This window comes from Scardinius erythrophthalmus (genome assembly GCF_964197995.2).
Source record: "Scardinius erythrophthalmus genome assembly, chromosome: 15".
NCBI lineage: Eukaryota > Metazoa > Chordata > Actinopteri > Cypriniformes > Leuciscidae > Scardinius > Scardinius erythrophthalmus.
This window is the reverse complement of record NC_138235.1, coordinates 16554294-16571377: the sequence shown is the minus strand read 5'-3', so window position 1 is coordinate 16571377 and position 17084 is coordinate 16554294. Positions and strand designations below refer to the sequence as shown.

At 38.3% G+C, this 17084-nt stretch overlaps 1 protein-coding gene across 2 annotated transcripts in view; it reads right to left on the bottom strand.

Annotated features, from left to right (window-relative positions):
• Positions 1-3737, bottom strand: part of nkain4 (sodium/potassium transporting ATPase interacting 4) — a 53655-nt gene extending 49918 nt beyond the window's left edge. The window contains exon 1 of one of the 2 annotated variants that reach the window (XR_014031699.1): positions 3190-3469. Coding sequence is in view for 1 of the 2 variants with exons in the window: in XM_081386684.1 (XP_081242810.1) it covers positions 3190-3243 (54 nt within the window). In the remaining variant the exon portion in view is untranslated. Of the gene's footprint in view, positions 1-3189 lie in introns of both variants that reach the window. The other variant, XM_081386684.1, reaches the window with a different exon arrangement.
• Positions 3738-17084: the final 13347 nt, after the last annotated feature.

The window sequence follows — 17084 nt, the reverse complement described above, 5'->3', positions numbered from 1 at the left end:
AAGCATGTAAACATAATACCCTCTGTGTCAACACAGTCGGATATTTATAGACACTTCATCCTGACCTGAAGGTCCTCTTTCCATTTTTCACTTGTTATGAGTTCAACAAGCCTGCAAAAGCTCTGAAAGTTTGTAGGTATTTTTTTGTATACTAATTCTCTTAAACCGTAGTGACAAATCTTTTCTTCAACATTACATTTAAAGGGATACTTCACCGATTAGCATTAAGGTTTGTATCAGTAGAAACCCGGTAGTATTTTCGAATGACCGTGCTTCCCTCCCTCATGTCCCCCTGAGACGAGAGATTTCTGTATTGTGTGTCTGTAAAAAAAACCCTCAGATGACGCAAAAATCGTCATTTAGCGTCATCTGAGGCTTTTTTGTCCAGAGGCTCGAGACTACAGCCAGTTGAAGGAGTTCGTTCCGCATGTTTTCAGCCCACCCATAGGGGGATCTCACGATAAAACGGCGTCTTTTCAGTTTCGAGTCAACTAGTAGCTTAGTTGTATCATTTCTTCCGATACTGCCCTCTGTAATCAGTAGGCGTGGCCTCGTAGGGCAGCGAAGCAAGTGCATTCTGGGAGTTGTTGTCTTTAATCCACATAAATTCTCTGGCTTTTCTCAGTCTAGAAGGCACCAACTTCTAAAATAATTTCACATTTCTACTACATAAATTACCCAATTTAAATACACATTAATCTTTCCAGCGGTGAACTATCCCTTTAAGTAAAACAGATTATCGACAGAATGTAGGGCAGGACTTGGTTTAATGCATAGGTTGTTGATTGGATGGAGGCAGATCTGAATGTAAGCTTATCATTTGTGGAGGGGCGGGGTCTAAGCAGACTAAATGATTGGAGAAGTCCTGCATACATCACCAGAAAAACGTCTGTCCTTTCACTGGAAGTTATGATATTAAAGGGGGGGTGAAATGCTATTTCATGCATACTGAGTTTTTTACACTATTAAAGAGTTGGATTCCCATGCTAAACATGGACAAAGTTTCAAAAATTAAATTGTACGTTTGAAGGAGTATTTCTGTACCAAAAATGCTCCTTCCGGTTTGTCACAAGTTTCGGAAAGTTTTTTTCGAGTATGGGCCTGTGTGACATCAGATGGGGCGGAATTTTTTCTTATACGGTCCTAAGGGCACTTCTCCCGGAATAGCGCGGGCGCACCCGTAGACCAGAGAGAGAAGAAAGTGAAAGCACTACGCCCATCAAAGCGCTGTGCTCGGCTTTAGGGAAGTCAATGCCACCAAAGAAGTGGGTTTTTAGTTGCCAGGGCAAGACAACCCTGCACAGATTCCCAAAGAACCCAGCGTTAAGGGACCAGTGGATGGAGTTTGTTTTTCCAGAGCATCAACGGAGTTGTACAAGTGTTCTTGTTTGTTACCTGCATTTCGACGATGATTGTTTTATAAACAAAGCCCAGTTCGACGCCGGATTTGCAGATCTAATGCTTAAGGATGGAGCAGTCCCGATAAACTAAAGGTTCACGGTGGTGCGTTGGAACCGCAGGCGGTGAGTAAATCTGCTTCTGTCTTTGTGTTGTTAGCTATCGGCGCATAAGCACAGCTTTAGCTCCGCTCACACGGCACGCCTCCAGCCGCTCGGTTTTTTCCGGAAAGACTCGGTACAGCCTATCTTTCTTTTATAAATATAATAAAACTAAAGACTTTTTGGAGATATGAAGGATGCAATACTACTCTATAGGTACTCAAGATTAACATGAGATTGACTGAAAATGAGTGTTTCACCCCCCCTTTAATTAAAAGTTCTGAGGTGGGGCTGTGCGATTGATCGTAATTGATTTTTCGATTTTGGCTTCCAAAGATTATGAAAATAACCACTTCCCCATTCCGTCCAGCGCACCTTCCTTTCCTTCAAAGCAGTGCGCTTTCGTTCCTTCCAAACTCAACATCCAAGTGAGTGTTGTAAAATGCAGTCTACTGTTGCTAAACTACGGCACGTGCCTGATATTAAACAGTGTCATTAAAAGCGAATTAAGCCGCGAAAGAGATACTGTTCCCTAGGCGGCTCTTCGAGATGGAGCCAAACCATAGACTGTAAAAACAAAAAAGCTGAACGCGCTTAAAGTATATACTGTGGGCTTCAGATACGCGCCTAAACGGTCAAAAGCCTACACACAAACACGTCGAAATGCCGTTTTGGTAAGTAACCTCATGAACAGTCGGTTATGTCTTAAGTGAGAAATAAAATGTGTGTGTAACAGTTTATTGGATCAGTGCAGCTCTTAAAGTGACATCAGCCTAATAAACTGCAGTCATTACTGTTAATCAAACAATAAAAGACCAAGATAAAATCACTCACTGCTCTTGAATTAATAAACTGTAGTTTTAATAATGATTAGTCTATATTTAATGTACACATGTATACAAATCTAGAAAAACAAAATGGCTTCTGCATTTAATTCATGTGTGACATGAACAATATGGTTATACGGTAATATGGTAACACTAATTTTAATAGTGGTGCCAATTCAGTTGAAAATCAGGTTGATTACTAGTCTGAATACTAGTTCTGTAATAATAATCATAACGTTACATTATAAAATATTCAAAAATCTATAAATATAATTGTATGGTTTGCTATAACATGTAATATTATTTCACATATATATAGAAAATATTTATTACTGTACTTTCGACATGTATGTTTTGCATCTGACAGCGTTGATGCATTGAATGATCAGCATTCAAACTCACATTTTGCCAGAAAAAGAAACCCTGTTTTAACAGATTTATCCAAAACAATTCATTGGTACATGAACTTTTGCAGTGTTGTAATCCAGTAGCCTACTCATAAATTTGTATGACACAGTATGAGAAAAGTTCAATTGGGATGACTGAAGCTGCATTCGTGCAAGAGCAAGAAGCACTCAACTGGTCATAAAACTCTGGGCTATTTTATGAAGGGTCCAACTACTTAAACACATGTTCAAGCTTAACTCAGATCAAGACAAGAGTTCAAGGCAAGCACACACAATGTTTAAATAAAGTAGGCTACTCAATGTGTGTCCAGTGCAACAGCGGCATTACAACAACAACAAAGCAAAAGGCAGGCGTGTGTTATAAACTAAACAGCTCACATTGGCTACATGGTGAACACATAATTATCGGTGTGAAGTGCACTCATTTTTTTTTTTTTTTTCAGAAAACAAACTTACCAACTGAAACGTGCAGAGAAATATCAGGGTGCACCGTCCGCTGCAGCAGCCCATTGTGTAGTTAAAGCGAAATAATGGGATCCTGAATATAGCAATGAGTCTATGAGCAGAAAGTCCTAAACAAACACAGAGAAGCGCGTCAGTCTCTGTCCGACACAAAGCGGCTCCGTTCCCATTGTTTCCTGCGGCGCTCAGTGAAACGCGCGTGGAGGTGTGAAAGCGCGTCGCGTCGCGGGAGGAGTGTGTGAGACTCGGGTGTGAGTGAGTGAAGTGCGAAGAAAGAGGCAGAAAAAGAAGAAGAAGAACAAGGGGTAGACGGGGGTAAGAGGGGCGGGGGAGCAGGCAGAGGGGGTGTATGTAAATCACAATGGCTTGTTCTCTCTCCCTCACACACTCACAGGCTGTGTGTGAATAAACCACATCCTGTGAGTGTTGTAGTTTCGAAACCTAAAAATGTATAGGAACCATAGGGAAACCTTAAACCAAACAAGAGCTGGTTGTCCCAGCTGATATCCCTGCCTGATCAGTTCAAAAGCGCCCAAAACTCCACATACCAGGTTGAGAGACAACCTAAGACCAGTAAACAAGCTTAACCCTTAATAACCATATCTAGAGACCACGTCCTTGCTAAAAAAGAAAGCACAAACCATCCACAGATGGTCTGCTGGTTTTAGCGGGTTTAGCTCCTCATTTAGGGGTCACACCCTAGCTACCCCTCCCAGACTAAAGCAGGCCTATTTTTGCTCAATAATATATTTTTATTTAAAATTTCTGTTTAAAGGGAATTTGCCCAAGAAGAAACAAACTTATAAATCATACAGAATGAGTTTTTTTTTTTATTATTATTATTTTTATTATTTTTTTTGAAAATGTAAAAATGCAGAAAGTTTTGTGTGATGTGGTTTAGGTGTAGAGTTAGTGTAAGGGTAAAACATCAGACAAAAGTGAGGAGGAGCACCAGAGATTAACCAACTGGTCCTCGTTGAAACCAGACCAGCAAACCAGTTTAGACGTGTGTATGTTTTTCAGCATTGATAACACAATAATTATGTTTTGCAATTCAGAAAATATAACAATCTAACAAACAAGCAATCCAACATTAGCCTAGTCATTTAGCACTGGTTTATACAAAATATTTTTATATTCATACTCTGAGATACAGATATATTTTGTGTGATCATCTTTTATCATTATTTATTTATCTGTTTCATTATTTGACGGTGATGACGAACACTGTTTTTTTTTTAATTAATAATTATTTTTCTTTCTTTTTTCTTTTGTAACGTAAGTGGAGTTTAAAAAAGAGCATTGGCTGAGATACACATGTCATATCTGTACTGTTACAAACTTTAGACAGAAAATGCATTGTGTATCTGCAGTTGTGTCTGTTTAAAGTCTGCACTCTATGATTTTTAGAAGGAACTAATGTTCGCCTATTTGAAGTCTTTTACCAAATCCAAGGCGCCATCTGCCGGTTGTTTATCAAAACTGCACCCTATTATAGTTTTTTTTTAAATGTAAGTTGTTGGTGTTATGTATCCCTTAATTATTCACATTAAAATATTTTCTCCCTTCATTTAAATCTACTGTATGAAAATGAGCCAGACAGCAAATAAATGAGGAAATGCAGTCAGTGCTGAGCGTAAAGCAGGATTTATTCTTTGCTGCTTTGACTGGTGTTGTAGATAATATGCACTTAAAGGGCAATGCATTGACAATTTTTTTTAGAGACATTAAGTTTTTATCAAAACATAACTGCCCAGTCTGTTCAGAGAGACTCTTCATTTTGCTGTATTGATAAGTCCATCTGCCTACATTCCCTTTTCATACCCCCCGTTTCCCCTGCTCTACATATTCAGATCCATATTTATTGACATATTAAACAAAGTACTTTGTCAAACCACTGTAAATATCACACACATGCATATGTTGAAGGTATTAATGATGCAGTTAGTGTTATTAATATCAGTTGTTCTGTGCGAACCCTTGTTTCAGCTGTGGCTCGGTCTGTGCTGATCCATTATAGAGAAGCCTTTAAAAGCGTCTGCTTCCTCTCTGAGCGTGAAGCAGAGTGATGAATCTTTTACAGGTTCAGCCTGTATTGCCATGGAACACGTCACATCTCGTTACATCACTGTAGCCTCTGCTTCCTCTCTTAAAAGCTTCCCTCCTCCCTGCCACACACACACACACACGCACGCACACACACACACTCTCACACACACACACACGCACGCACACACACACACACACACACACACACACACACACACACACACACACACACACACACACACACACACACACTCACACACACACACACACACACACACACACACACACACACACACACACACACACACACACACACACTCACACACACACACACACACACACACACACACACACACACACACACACTCACACACACACACACACACACACACACACACACTCACACACACACACACACACACACACACACACACACACACACACTCACACACACACACACGCACGCACACACACACACTCTCACACACACACACACACACACACACACACACACACACACACTCACACTCTCACACACACACACACACACACACACACACACACACACACACACACACTATCTTTGTGGGGACTCTACATAGACTTAATGGTTTTTATACTGTACAAACTGTATATTCTATCTCCTTACTAACCCGAACACTAAACCTACCCATCACTGACAACTTTCTGCATTTTTACATTTCCAAAAAAACTCATTCTGTATGATTTATAAGCTTGTTTACCCATGGGGACCCAAATTTACGTCCCCACTGTGACACGAGTCCCCATGAGTCTGTGTGCATTCAGGTTGAAGTCCCCACCGGGATAGAAAAACAGGTACACAGTACACACACACACACACACACACACACACACACACACACACACACACACACACACACACACACACACATGTCTGGTGCACTATCTTTGTGAGGACTCTCCATAGACGTAATGGTTTTTATACTGTACAAACTGTATATTCTATCCCCTTACACTGCCCCTATCCCTAAACCTACCCATCACAGGAGACATTCTGCATTTTTACATTTTCAAAAAAACTTATTCTGTATGATTTATAAGCTTTTGTACCCATGGGGACCTCAATTTAGGTCCCCACGGTGACACGAGTCCCCATGAGTCTGTGTGCATTCAGGTTTAAGTCCCCACCGGTGTAGAAAAACATGTCCACACACACACACACACACACACACACACACACACACACACACACACACACACACACACACACACACACACACACACACACACTCACACACACACTCACTCACTCACACTCACACATACACACACACACACACACACACACACACATACACACACACTCAAACACAAACTGCTATAAATAGTTTTGTGCTATTTTTGGATGAGAGAACAGCAGAGACTGTTCTTTGAAGAATATTAAATAATTTAATTTACAAAGATTTTTTGATAATGTTAACAATTTCTTGAGACATTTGTGCACTTCATCTAATTTTTATTTATTTCATTTTTTTATTTGTTCACTTGTTTGGTTTGAAGAACATTGTTTTTTTGTAAATATTCAATTATAATATACAAAAAATATTTAATATTAACAATGACGTGCGAAATTTAATGAGACAATTAGTTTATTTATTTGTTTGTTTATTATTTTTATTTATTTCCATTTTATCTGTTTATTTTTGTTTTGCTTTGTATTGTTTAAAGAACATTATTGTTTTGTAAACATTTACATGTAATATACAAATATTATTTAACGATGTTAACAATGACATGCTAAAGGATGAGACAATTAAAAAAAATTCGCTTTAGTTTGCTTTTTGTTTTGTTTGAAGAACAATGTTATTTTGTAAATATTTATATATAATATTTATTTTAATGTACAAAGATTCTTTAATAATGTTATTAATGATTTTCACAATTTGATGAGGGATTTGTGCACTATATATATTTTTGTTTGAAGATCTTTATTTTTTATAAATATTTAATTTGAATGTATAAAGATTATTTAAAGGGTCATTTCACCCATTTGAACATTGTTTTTTATTTAAAGTGGGTCATATATGTAGTCGAAATGTAAAATAATTTTTGAATTTGGTGCCTTCGTGACCGAGAAAAGACAAAAAATAACTTCAGAACGCATTTGTATGAAAGACAACAACTCCCACAATGCACCACATTGCACAGCTCCGCAAGCCACTCCCACTAATCCAGAAAGCGCATATCTGCCTATAAGAGAAATCACTCTTCCGTCTACAAGGCTAGCTACCACCAGAGCGTGAAATTCATTTCACATTCACACAAAATGTCTAGTTAGTTGGCGAACTCATATAGTGCATTACTCCTCGTTTGTATTTCTTTCGAAAAGGTGAATTATTGCATGGTACCTGGATGTTCAGTCAGAACATATGCGGTGCGAAACTAGGATAGTTCCAGAGGTGGAAAGTAACGAATTACATTTACTCGCGTTACTGTAATTGAGTAGTTTTTTTGTGTATTTCTACTTTTTTAAGTAGTTTTTAAAATCTGTAATTTTACTTTTACTTAAGTATGTTTTGTTTAAAGTATTGTAATTCGCTACATTTAAAAACATATCCGTTACTGAGTAAAAAAAAAAAAAAAAAACATAAAAAAAATGAACTAGCCTACTATGGGTAAAACAGCGCGCGCGCTCGTGCTCAGCATTGATTGATTGAAGGGCGGGAGAACAGACACGCAAAAAAAACACAAAAAATATGGAGACGGACAACACAGATTCTTTACACACACACGTGAGGCGAACCCCTGGTAAGTATGGGGATACTTTGGATATAGAAAAACGAACGCGTGGTTGTCCTCGAGGCTCGAGCATAGCCTATTCATTTTGCAAAAATTGTGGACGCAAATTGGCTGCAAAAGAAGGAAACACATAGAACGTGTTCGGGAACACCATCCCTCCGTGCAGATTAAGATATGTCCCGTTTATAATTTAAGGTCGAAGGATTTCTGTGATGCAGAGGGAATCCCGGAGTTTCATTATCATGAAAATGGAATTTAGCCTACAGTAACGCAGATCACGTAAATCACATGAAAGTAAAGCTGTACAATAAATCAAATTGCGACATGGTCTGTAGTCTATATATTAAAGCACAAGAGACTGCTATATAAATGTATAATATGCGTGTCTGTGTGAATCAGTGCGAATGAGACGAACCGTTTCGTCTACTACATACTCAAGTACGCGACGCGCTAATAGTGTTTTCAGCATCTCACAAACAATGAGAACATGAAAACATGAACATCTCCAGAGCTGCTCTGAGAGAATGACCTTTGAGAAAAACCTTGTCAAATAGCCTACACTCTGAAACAGGACTTCATTACAACCCATCAAAATAAAAGTTTGGTTTAACTACGAAGAAATGATGACATAACTGTTGTGGGCCTACAATAGAATGTACTTCTCATAATAATATTAACAACAACAATAATAATACAGATTATTTAAACATTATTTAAGGATTTTTGTCCATGGTTGAATTGAGTAAATCTGTTTTGCAGCACTTTGCCAAAAAATAAAAGGATAAAAAAATGTGTTAAACTTTGATTTGATTACCACCGTTTTGGATAATATATTTGTTTTAAATCATAAAAACAAAAAGGATTTTTCTGAATTAAATACATTTCATAGAAGTCTATTGTTCTTGAACATTTTAATAAATTATTAATGATAAAAAATAAGTTGTTAAATGAGTAGTTAAAATGAAAATGAAAATTACTCCATGATTTATCAGCCCTGAAACCATCCTAGGTGTAGGCTATATTACTTTCTTCTTTGTTCTTTCAGACGAATACAATCGGAGTTATATTAATAAACACTCTGATGCTTCTGAGCTTTATAATGGCAGTGGATTGCAACCATCAGTTTAAAGCTCAAAAAAGTACACCATACACAGTCTACTTACACCTTAAACGCAACTTATGCAACTCATGACGTCAGAAGTAGTGTCGTGCAAATGAACGGCCAGAACACATTAAAGTTTTCTGTTTTCTGTTAAAGCGGTGTCGTGTTAGCGGCCCCTAAGTTAATAACTAATGTGCTTTTCGCAACGAATGAATCAATCAAAAATGAATGAATCAAAAACTAACTTTAGCTGGACAATAACTTTATTCTAGAGCGGCTGTAAAGCCAAAACACTCTCTGTTACTGTAATCTCCTATTATCTTTGTAAAGCTGCTTTGAAACAATCTATATTGTTAAAGCGCTGTATAAATGAAGGAGACTTGACTTAATATAATTCTGATTGTATTCGTCTGAAAGAAGAATGTCATATACATGGCTTGAGGGTGAGTAAATCATGGGCTGGTTTCATTTTAAAGTGAACTACTCCTTTAATCAAATTCATAATCATTTATTGAAATTAGTTGATTAGACATGTTTTATTGAAATTTTAATAAACAAAACAAATGTTTCCAAAAATACTGTTTTCATCCCATTTACTGTAACTGTCAACCGCCTAGCAACATCATAGCAACCACCCAGAACACCCTAGCAACCGCCTAGCAACACCATAGCAACCACCCAGAACACCCTAGCAACCGCCTAGCAACCGCCTAGCAACCACCCAAAACACCCTAGCAACCGCCTAACAACCACCCAGAATACCCTAGCAACCGCCTAGCAACAACATAGAAACCACCCAGAACACCCTAGCAACCGCCTAGCAACACCATAGCAACACCCTAGCAACCGCCCAAAACTCATAAACTCTGAGTGTGTGTGTCTGAGTGAGTGAGTGTGTGAGTGAGTTAGTGTGTGTGTGTGTGTGTGTGTGTGTGTGTGTGTGTGTGTGTGTGTGTTAGTGAGCGTGTCTGCGTGTGTCTGCGTGTGTGTGTGTGTGTGTGTGTGTGTGAGAAAGTGTGTGTATGTGTGAGTTAGTGAGCGTGTGTGTTTGTCCGTGTGTGTTAGTGAGCGTGTCTGTGTGCGCGTGTGTGTGTGTGTGTGTGCGTGTGTGCGTGTGTGTGAGACAGAGTTAGTGAGCATGTCTGTGTGTGAAATTTAAACTAACAAACTCATCTATCTATCTATCTACTTCAAACTAATTTAAACTTTAAACTACTTTAAACTTCAAACTACTTTAAACTTTAAACTACTTTAAACTTCAAACTACTTTAAACTAATTTAAACTTCAAACTACTTTAAACTTCAAACTACTTTAAACTACTTTAAACTTTAAACTACTTTAAACTTTAAACTAATTTAAACTTTAAACTACTTTATACTTCAAACTAATTTAAACTTTAAACTACTTTAAACTTCAAACTTCTTCAAACTTTCTGGTCCGGCTTTCTCAAGCCAACTTAAAGTTTGTCTCGACGAACTTTTTAATCTAGTTGTTTAATACCATTATATTAGTCGGTTATCATACTGTGAAAATCTCATACCTTTACAACCCTACTCGGGGGACTCCCCAACCCACCCCCGCTGTTAAAAAAGTAACTCAGTTACTTTTACTCGGAGTACATTTTAAATGAGCTACTTTTTACTTTTACTTGAGTAGATTTTTCGACCGGTACTTTTACTTGTACTTAAGTAAAAAAAAATTGTAGTAATAGTACTTTTACTTGAGTAGAATATTTTATTACTCTTTCCACCTCTGGATAGTTCTCAACACAAACGTCCGTGTCCTCGTCTGATTCAGAGATTTCGTCCAGGAAAAATTGTCATCGTTGAAATTCTTTGCCGCAGACGGACTCTATCTCTGTGTTCGTAGCGGTTCGTAGCTGCATAGTGAGATCACCGGCGCCACCAGTCCGCCCTAACTCGAGCCAGTCCGGGCTCCTCGTCCGCGGCAGGCAGGTCTTCTGCCTCGGCTGCTCTTCGCTATAATGCGGCTTGTAAAGGTAGCCACAAACACCTGATTCAAGCATCAGACTTCCGAAATCCTCTTCTTCTATATCATATTGAGCACTCTCCTCCGCTATTGTCATATCTGTCTCCACAGCGCCTGTTAGCTTAGCTTCAAACAAGATGGAGGATATTGCTTTCAGTTTCAGAGAGTAAAGGCAAGGCAAGGCAAGTTTATTTATATAGCACATTTCATACACAACGGTAATTCAAAGTGCTTTGAATAAAGAATTTGAATAAAGTCCCACCTACTGATCTGTAATAGGTCTGTAGCGTGAGCGCGCCCCACCCTGGGAAAGATGAGAAACTAGTGTCTGTAGTCTTAACAGAAATCCCCCCCTCTAACACTTCCTCCTACAATGACGCAAAATGACGATTTTTGCGTCATTGTAGGAGGAAGTGTAAGAGGTAAATAACAGATTTCTCCCGTCTCAGGGGAAAATGAGAGAGTGTTGCACGACCATTCAATAGTATGACTGGGTTTCTAACAATGCAAAGCTTAATGCAAATGGGTGAAGTGTCCCTTTAATATTAACAATGACTTGAAAAAATTGGACATTTGTGCACTTGGGATCCTTAGTTGTTTTTTGTTTGTTATAATTATGATTTATTTAAATTTTATTTGTTCCTTTCCATTTTTTTGTTTTGTTTTCGTTTCGTGTTTTTTTGTTTTGTTTCGTTTCATCTACAGATTTTTATTTGTTCATTTCTATTTTTGTTTCGTTTCGTCCAGATGTTCTGATATGACTTGTTAGTTTTACTTTTAAACACATCAACATTGTCTCTGCACAGCCTCTTGCTTGCTTTGCTGGTCAATGTGGGCAAAACCTGACCCACACAAACACCAGCAATTGAAAAAGGTCAAACTGGGTTATACCTCAGAGTCTGATCTGATCTGAATCTGAATCATCACCTCTCTCCAGTTAAAGTGTGTTGATGTGTGCTCCTCTGAAAGGAGGGTCGGGGCTTCGTATTGTGCACTTTTCAAACAGCAAGACCTAATGCAGACCGACAGGCCAGTTAGCAGACGAGACCTGCGCTATGAGCCAGACATGAATAAAGCCCACAATGAGACTCCAACAAAGACAGAGGAGTATAAAACCCGCCCACACACACACACACACACACACACACACACACAAGCACAAGAGCACTCAGAGAAAGTGAGCTCTCATTGATTATTTTGGCAAAGAAGACACACAGTCATAAAACAGCTGTGATACAGTAAGTGTTGTCTATACACAGTATGTGGGCTAGTTTTAAACACAGTCATGTCTATTTTAGTGGATGGAACAAACAAACATTTACTGTGCATTATTTAGGCCCACATCACCATATAGCAATAGTTAGAAGCTGCTTCAGAAAACAAGCACATTGCTCATTAGTCTTATCCAGTACTTACTTTACTGAGTATTCTGTAATTAGTTTGAAACATTTACGTAAAGTGTGACAGCTATTATTTGATTAAAACTATTGAGTTCTACAGTGCACATTACAAAAAAGGGGTACAGTCTAATGGAGGCAGGACAATACAAAAGGCCTACTTTCATTGTATTAATCCCAGAGGTGCAGTTTAGCGCAGGCAAACAGAACACTGAAGCAGACACTGAGACTAAGTGAAGACCTAAAAAGCATTTGGTAAATTAAAAGAGTAATACATCTTATAAAACATGCAGTGTAATGTACACTGAGGTATTACAGTTTTTCTCGATTGCTTAAACACTATAACCAGGCTTTTGAACTAAAATTTCAAAACCATAACGCCATTTATCAAAAAGCACACCCATTTCACTAAACTATAAACACTATTCCCTGTTTTGACACATGAGTCAGATTTGACGAACTTTCACTGCAAAACTCTACACACAAATCCCTTAATTTCTCATTGCCTTGACCATGTTGTCATGTATAAAGCACTAGCATTCAATATTGTTCACTCAAGTCAGCACAGCTTCATCTCAGTTAGCACACAATTACCCAGGTGGAAACACTAAGAGTCAAAATTTAACACACATCAATCAGAACCTTCAATAGATAAAAGGGCCCAAATCAGTTTATTGCGTTTTGGAACAATGGATCCAGAATGACATGAAGGAAGAGGGATAAGAATGAGGAGGAGGAAGGGCAAGGACAAGAAGACAAGCAGTCTCAGATGAAATTCAAGCCACTCTAGTTGCCCATGTCTTTATCAATGGTTTGACTATGAGGGAGGCTGGGCTACGAGTAAGGCCAAATTTGAGTCGCTTTACCGTCGCCTCGAGAGCCTTCAGGGAGGAGTGGTGGCAAACAAAATCACTGAATAAGAGACAAACATTTCCAATAGTCTTTGATGAGGTGTATTTTCTTGCAAGAAAAGGCCAGCAGTCGTACAGTCACACAGAGTGGCTGCAGAGTGTGACAGTGAAGGGAGGGCATCCTTTCTCCTTTATAGTCTTGACTACCAGAATGTTATCTTTCTAGGCAAATTATGGTATTTCAACCATATGTGGAACATTCATAGACGTGTTCATCATATTGTATCCTTGAGTGGAGGCCCTCCTGTCACGTCCAACACTCTTTACCAGTCCAAAACAATTCGAATTCCATATTAGAATATGGTTTGTGTGTGCTCTTTTACTGTCATATGTTGGTCACACACATCTTACTGTAAGTAAATATAAATAAAAAAAATAGAGGAGAGAGTAAAAAAAGAGTAAAAAAAAAAAGAGTAAACCAGGAAAAAAAAATATTTTTTTGTGTGTGTTTTCTGTGTATGGATAAAAATGTGCCAATGTATCCACTGGTTGTGTCTTTTGTGTTCATCATGTGAAAAGGTTTGTGAGGGGGGAACCACAAGCAACATAACTTACCAGTTTTGGAAATGTTGTTTTGAATTTATTGCACCAGTGTGTTAGACTCATAGACTGTAAAAAAATATGGACGTAGTGTCCGTGACGTCACCCGTAGGTTTCTGAAGAGCATTTTTGAAGCCTAAAGTGGGCGGAGCCGGCCGTCGCCATCTTGGCCTTGCGTCACTCCCGGATAACAGAAAATAGGCAAACAGGCGGGGCGTGAGTGCGTGGAGCTGAGGAGCCTGGCCTGGCTATCTGAAATCACCTAGCTCGACGTGATCGAGTTAGCTGATGATGTAAAGCCAATTAAACGTTCCTATTTTTGCCCTTCGAAATGTTATAATAGTTAAAAGACATGGCTACAAGTGAGACTGTGTATTACTTCGAGAGTGTTTGTGTGTGACAGTGATTTATGTGCATACATGTCCGTCACTCTTTCATGGTCCGTCAGCGCGGCATCGCTCAAGTTCGTAGAGAGCTTATTCAGTCCATTTTAAATTCTGATGTTGGCCGTCTCTCAAATGGGTTATGGTTTAACCGTTAAACCATAGATATATTGCCTTTGAAGTGCAAGTAAATGCGCTAGAAAATCCGCGCACATTCACGGACGGAGAAAGCGCCGACGCCCGCATGATTTCATCTGACGGTAACTTACATAAGCATATTATAATCCATCTGTTCCATGGGAGCAGAACGAACGAGCATTTATTGACGTTTTAAATTTGAAAACCCCAAAAAGCAACGAAATTGTCAGACATCCATTAGTGCATGTTCACAGAGGAAAACAACTGAAATACAGCGCTGGTTGTTCTCTCGAACGATAACGACGGAATCCAAAGACGTGGGCTTTGTAACGTTACCCAATTATTAAATTGTTTGAAATAATAATCCCGAAAAAAAGCACAAACACTGCAGAGATGGCAAGTTCAGCAGCTAACATTGCTGACGTGAAGTGACGGCTAGTAACAGCTATGGTAACAGCAGACAAACGGCTAGCACTGACAGCGGCAATCCATCTGTCACTCAAGTGGCTTGGCCACACCCTTAAATTTAAATATTAATCAACTAAACGGACGAGTTATAAAATAATTCACCCCCCTCACAGTTGTTATGAAGGGCAAAATTAGCTGTATAGACCAAATCCACATACAGACACCAGGCTTTAAACACGTTTTTTTCTGCTGTAAAATTTGGCATTTTAACATGGGGGAGATACAGATTTGACTCACTTCTGACAACAGCCTCAAGCGGCCAGTCAACGAATTGCAGTTTAACTCACTTCCGTGTTGGTTTCAAGAGAGAGACGGGGAGGTTGCCGCTTGGTTAGACTATGTTGTAGTGTGTGTGATTTTGAGGGCTTGTGTGTCCTGTCTGAGGGCAAAGTTTGGTTTTTCAGCAAGAGTGAATGGTTTTGAGTGTAGAGCTTCATTTTGACCTGAAAATAGGATGTTTGGGGAATTGGGTGAGACGTTATGGATTTGTGTTTATAGTTTTGAGAATACGAGGCATAGTTTCAAGAAATGTGTTTAAGCAATCGAGAAAAACTGTAATATGCAATATTCAATGCAATCTTGATCCCACGTTTCAGAATCTCGCCAGAAGTAGGTCATCAAGTTACTTTTTGCCTGGTACTTTTATGATTCTTTTGTCACACACAGTTTTTAGGGAAGTATGCAATTTTGGATGCAGCCTAAACAATTTATGAGCGAGTCATTGAATGATTCGTTCAACCACTTTGTTCAAAACACAGAATTACTAATGAACAAAATACTGCTACTATGTGGTGCAAATGTGCTGATGTGTCTTTGTTTGGAAATGTTTTCTTTGATAAAAACAGACAAAGCAGCTATAGTAATATTTTATCTAAAATGTAAGCTATTCAACATTAACTTTTAAAAAAATTTTTTTATCAAACTGTTGTATAAAACAAAGTGATGTCACACAGTTGTGCTGCCTTCGACTCCAGTAACTTCTTAGAAACAGCCCAAGCCATTGCTGCTCATTCTGTTTAACGTGACGTTTTAAGTATTCACTCTACAGTTTCAATACAGGAGACCAGCTGGCTTTCCTTTTTACACGTTTGACGTATATAGCTATGGGGTAAGTTGTCACAGAGAGGGAACCATGTATGAAGCACCCAAAAAAAAGGCATGATGCAACAAAAATGTGTAACGTACAAGTGTAAGAGTAACGTACAAAAAGTCAAACAATTGGTTTAAACAACAGAACAGATATTGTAAATAATGAATTTTTTATTAGGCATATTACAAACTGAAATAGGCTATGTGTGTCAGCAACCTGACATTTATAAAACAAAGTTCAGCCTTTAGGTTAAAATCTACCTTCATTATTTGGATTTTGCCACAAAAAAAAAAAAAAATATATATATATATATATACAACAGCTATTAGAAAAATATCATAGCCTACAGTAATTTTAGTTTGGAGGTTATTGTTCGGCCATGGAATAAACAATAAAAAAAAAAGATAATTGCGACTCTATTTCCTTCAGAATTGTGAGGAAAAAAAGAGTCAGAACTGTGAGATAAAGTCGCAAATGCGAGAAACAAAAGTCAGAATTGTGAGATATAAAGTGACAATTGCCTCTTTTATATTATATATTCTGTGGCAAAAACAAGCTTCCATAGAAACCAACATACAAAACTGCAAGAGAAATGCCATTTCTGTAAAGACTTTCAACGCCAAACCTTGAAGAGGTGGTTGATTATGATTTCACTTTTCTAACTTTAGTTAGTGTGTAATGTTGCTATTTGAGCATAAACAACATCTGCAAAGTTACAACGCTCAAAGTTCAGAGCAAAGGGAGATATTTGCTTTTAAAGAAATAGTTTTTTAAGGACTACAACAAACAGTGACATCACCAACCCTAAAATTTACATATACCCCGCCCCCGGGAATGCGATTTATAGATTATCAAGACAGAATATGCTAATCAATGACTAGAATATAACTACACATAAGCTACATACATTCACCAACTAACCATTAAGAAATGTTGTCTACATGTTGTCACTTCTTCTTGAGTCTCTCCATCTTTCTGACTTTGTTTGAACATAAAAGGCTAAACGTTTTTGAAATTTTCAGTGCATGTCCATGTGAGAT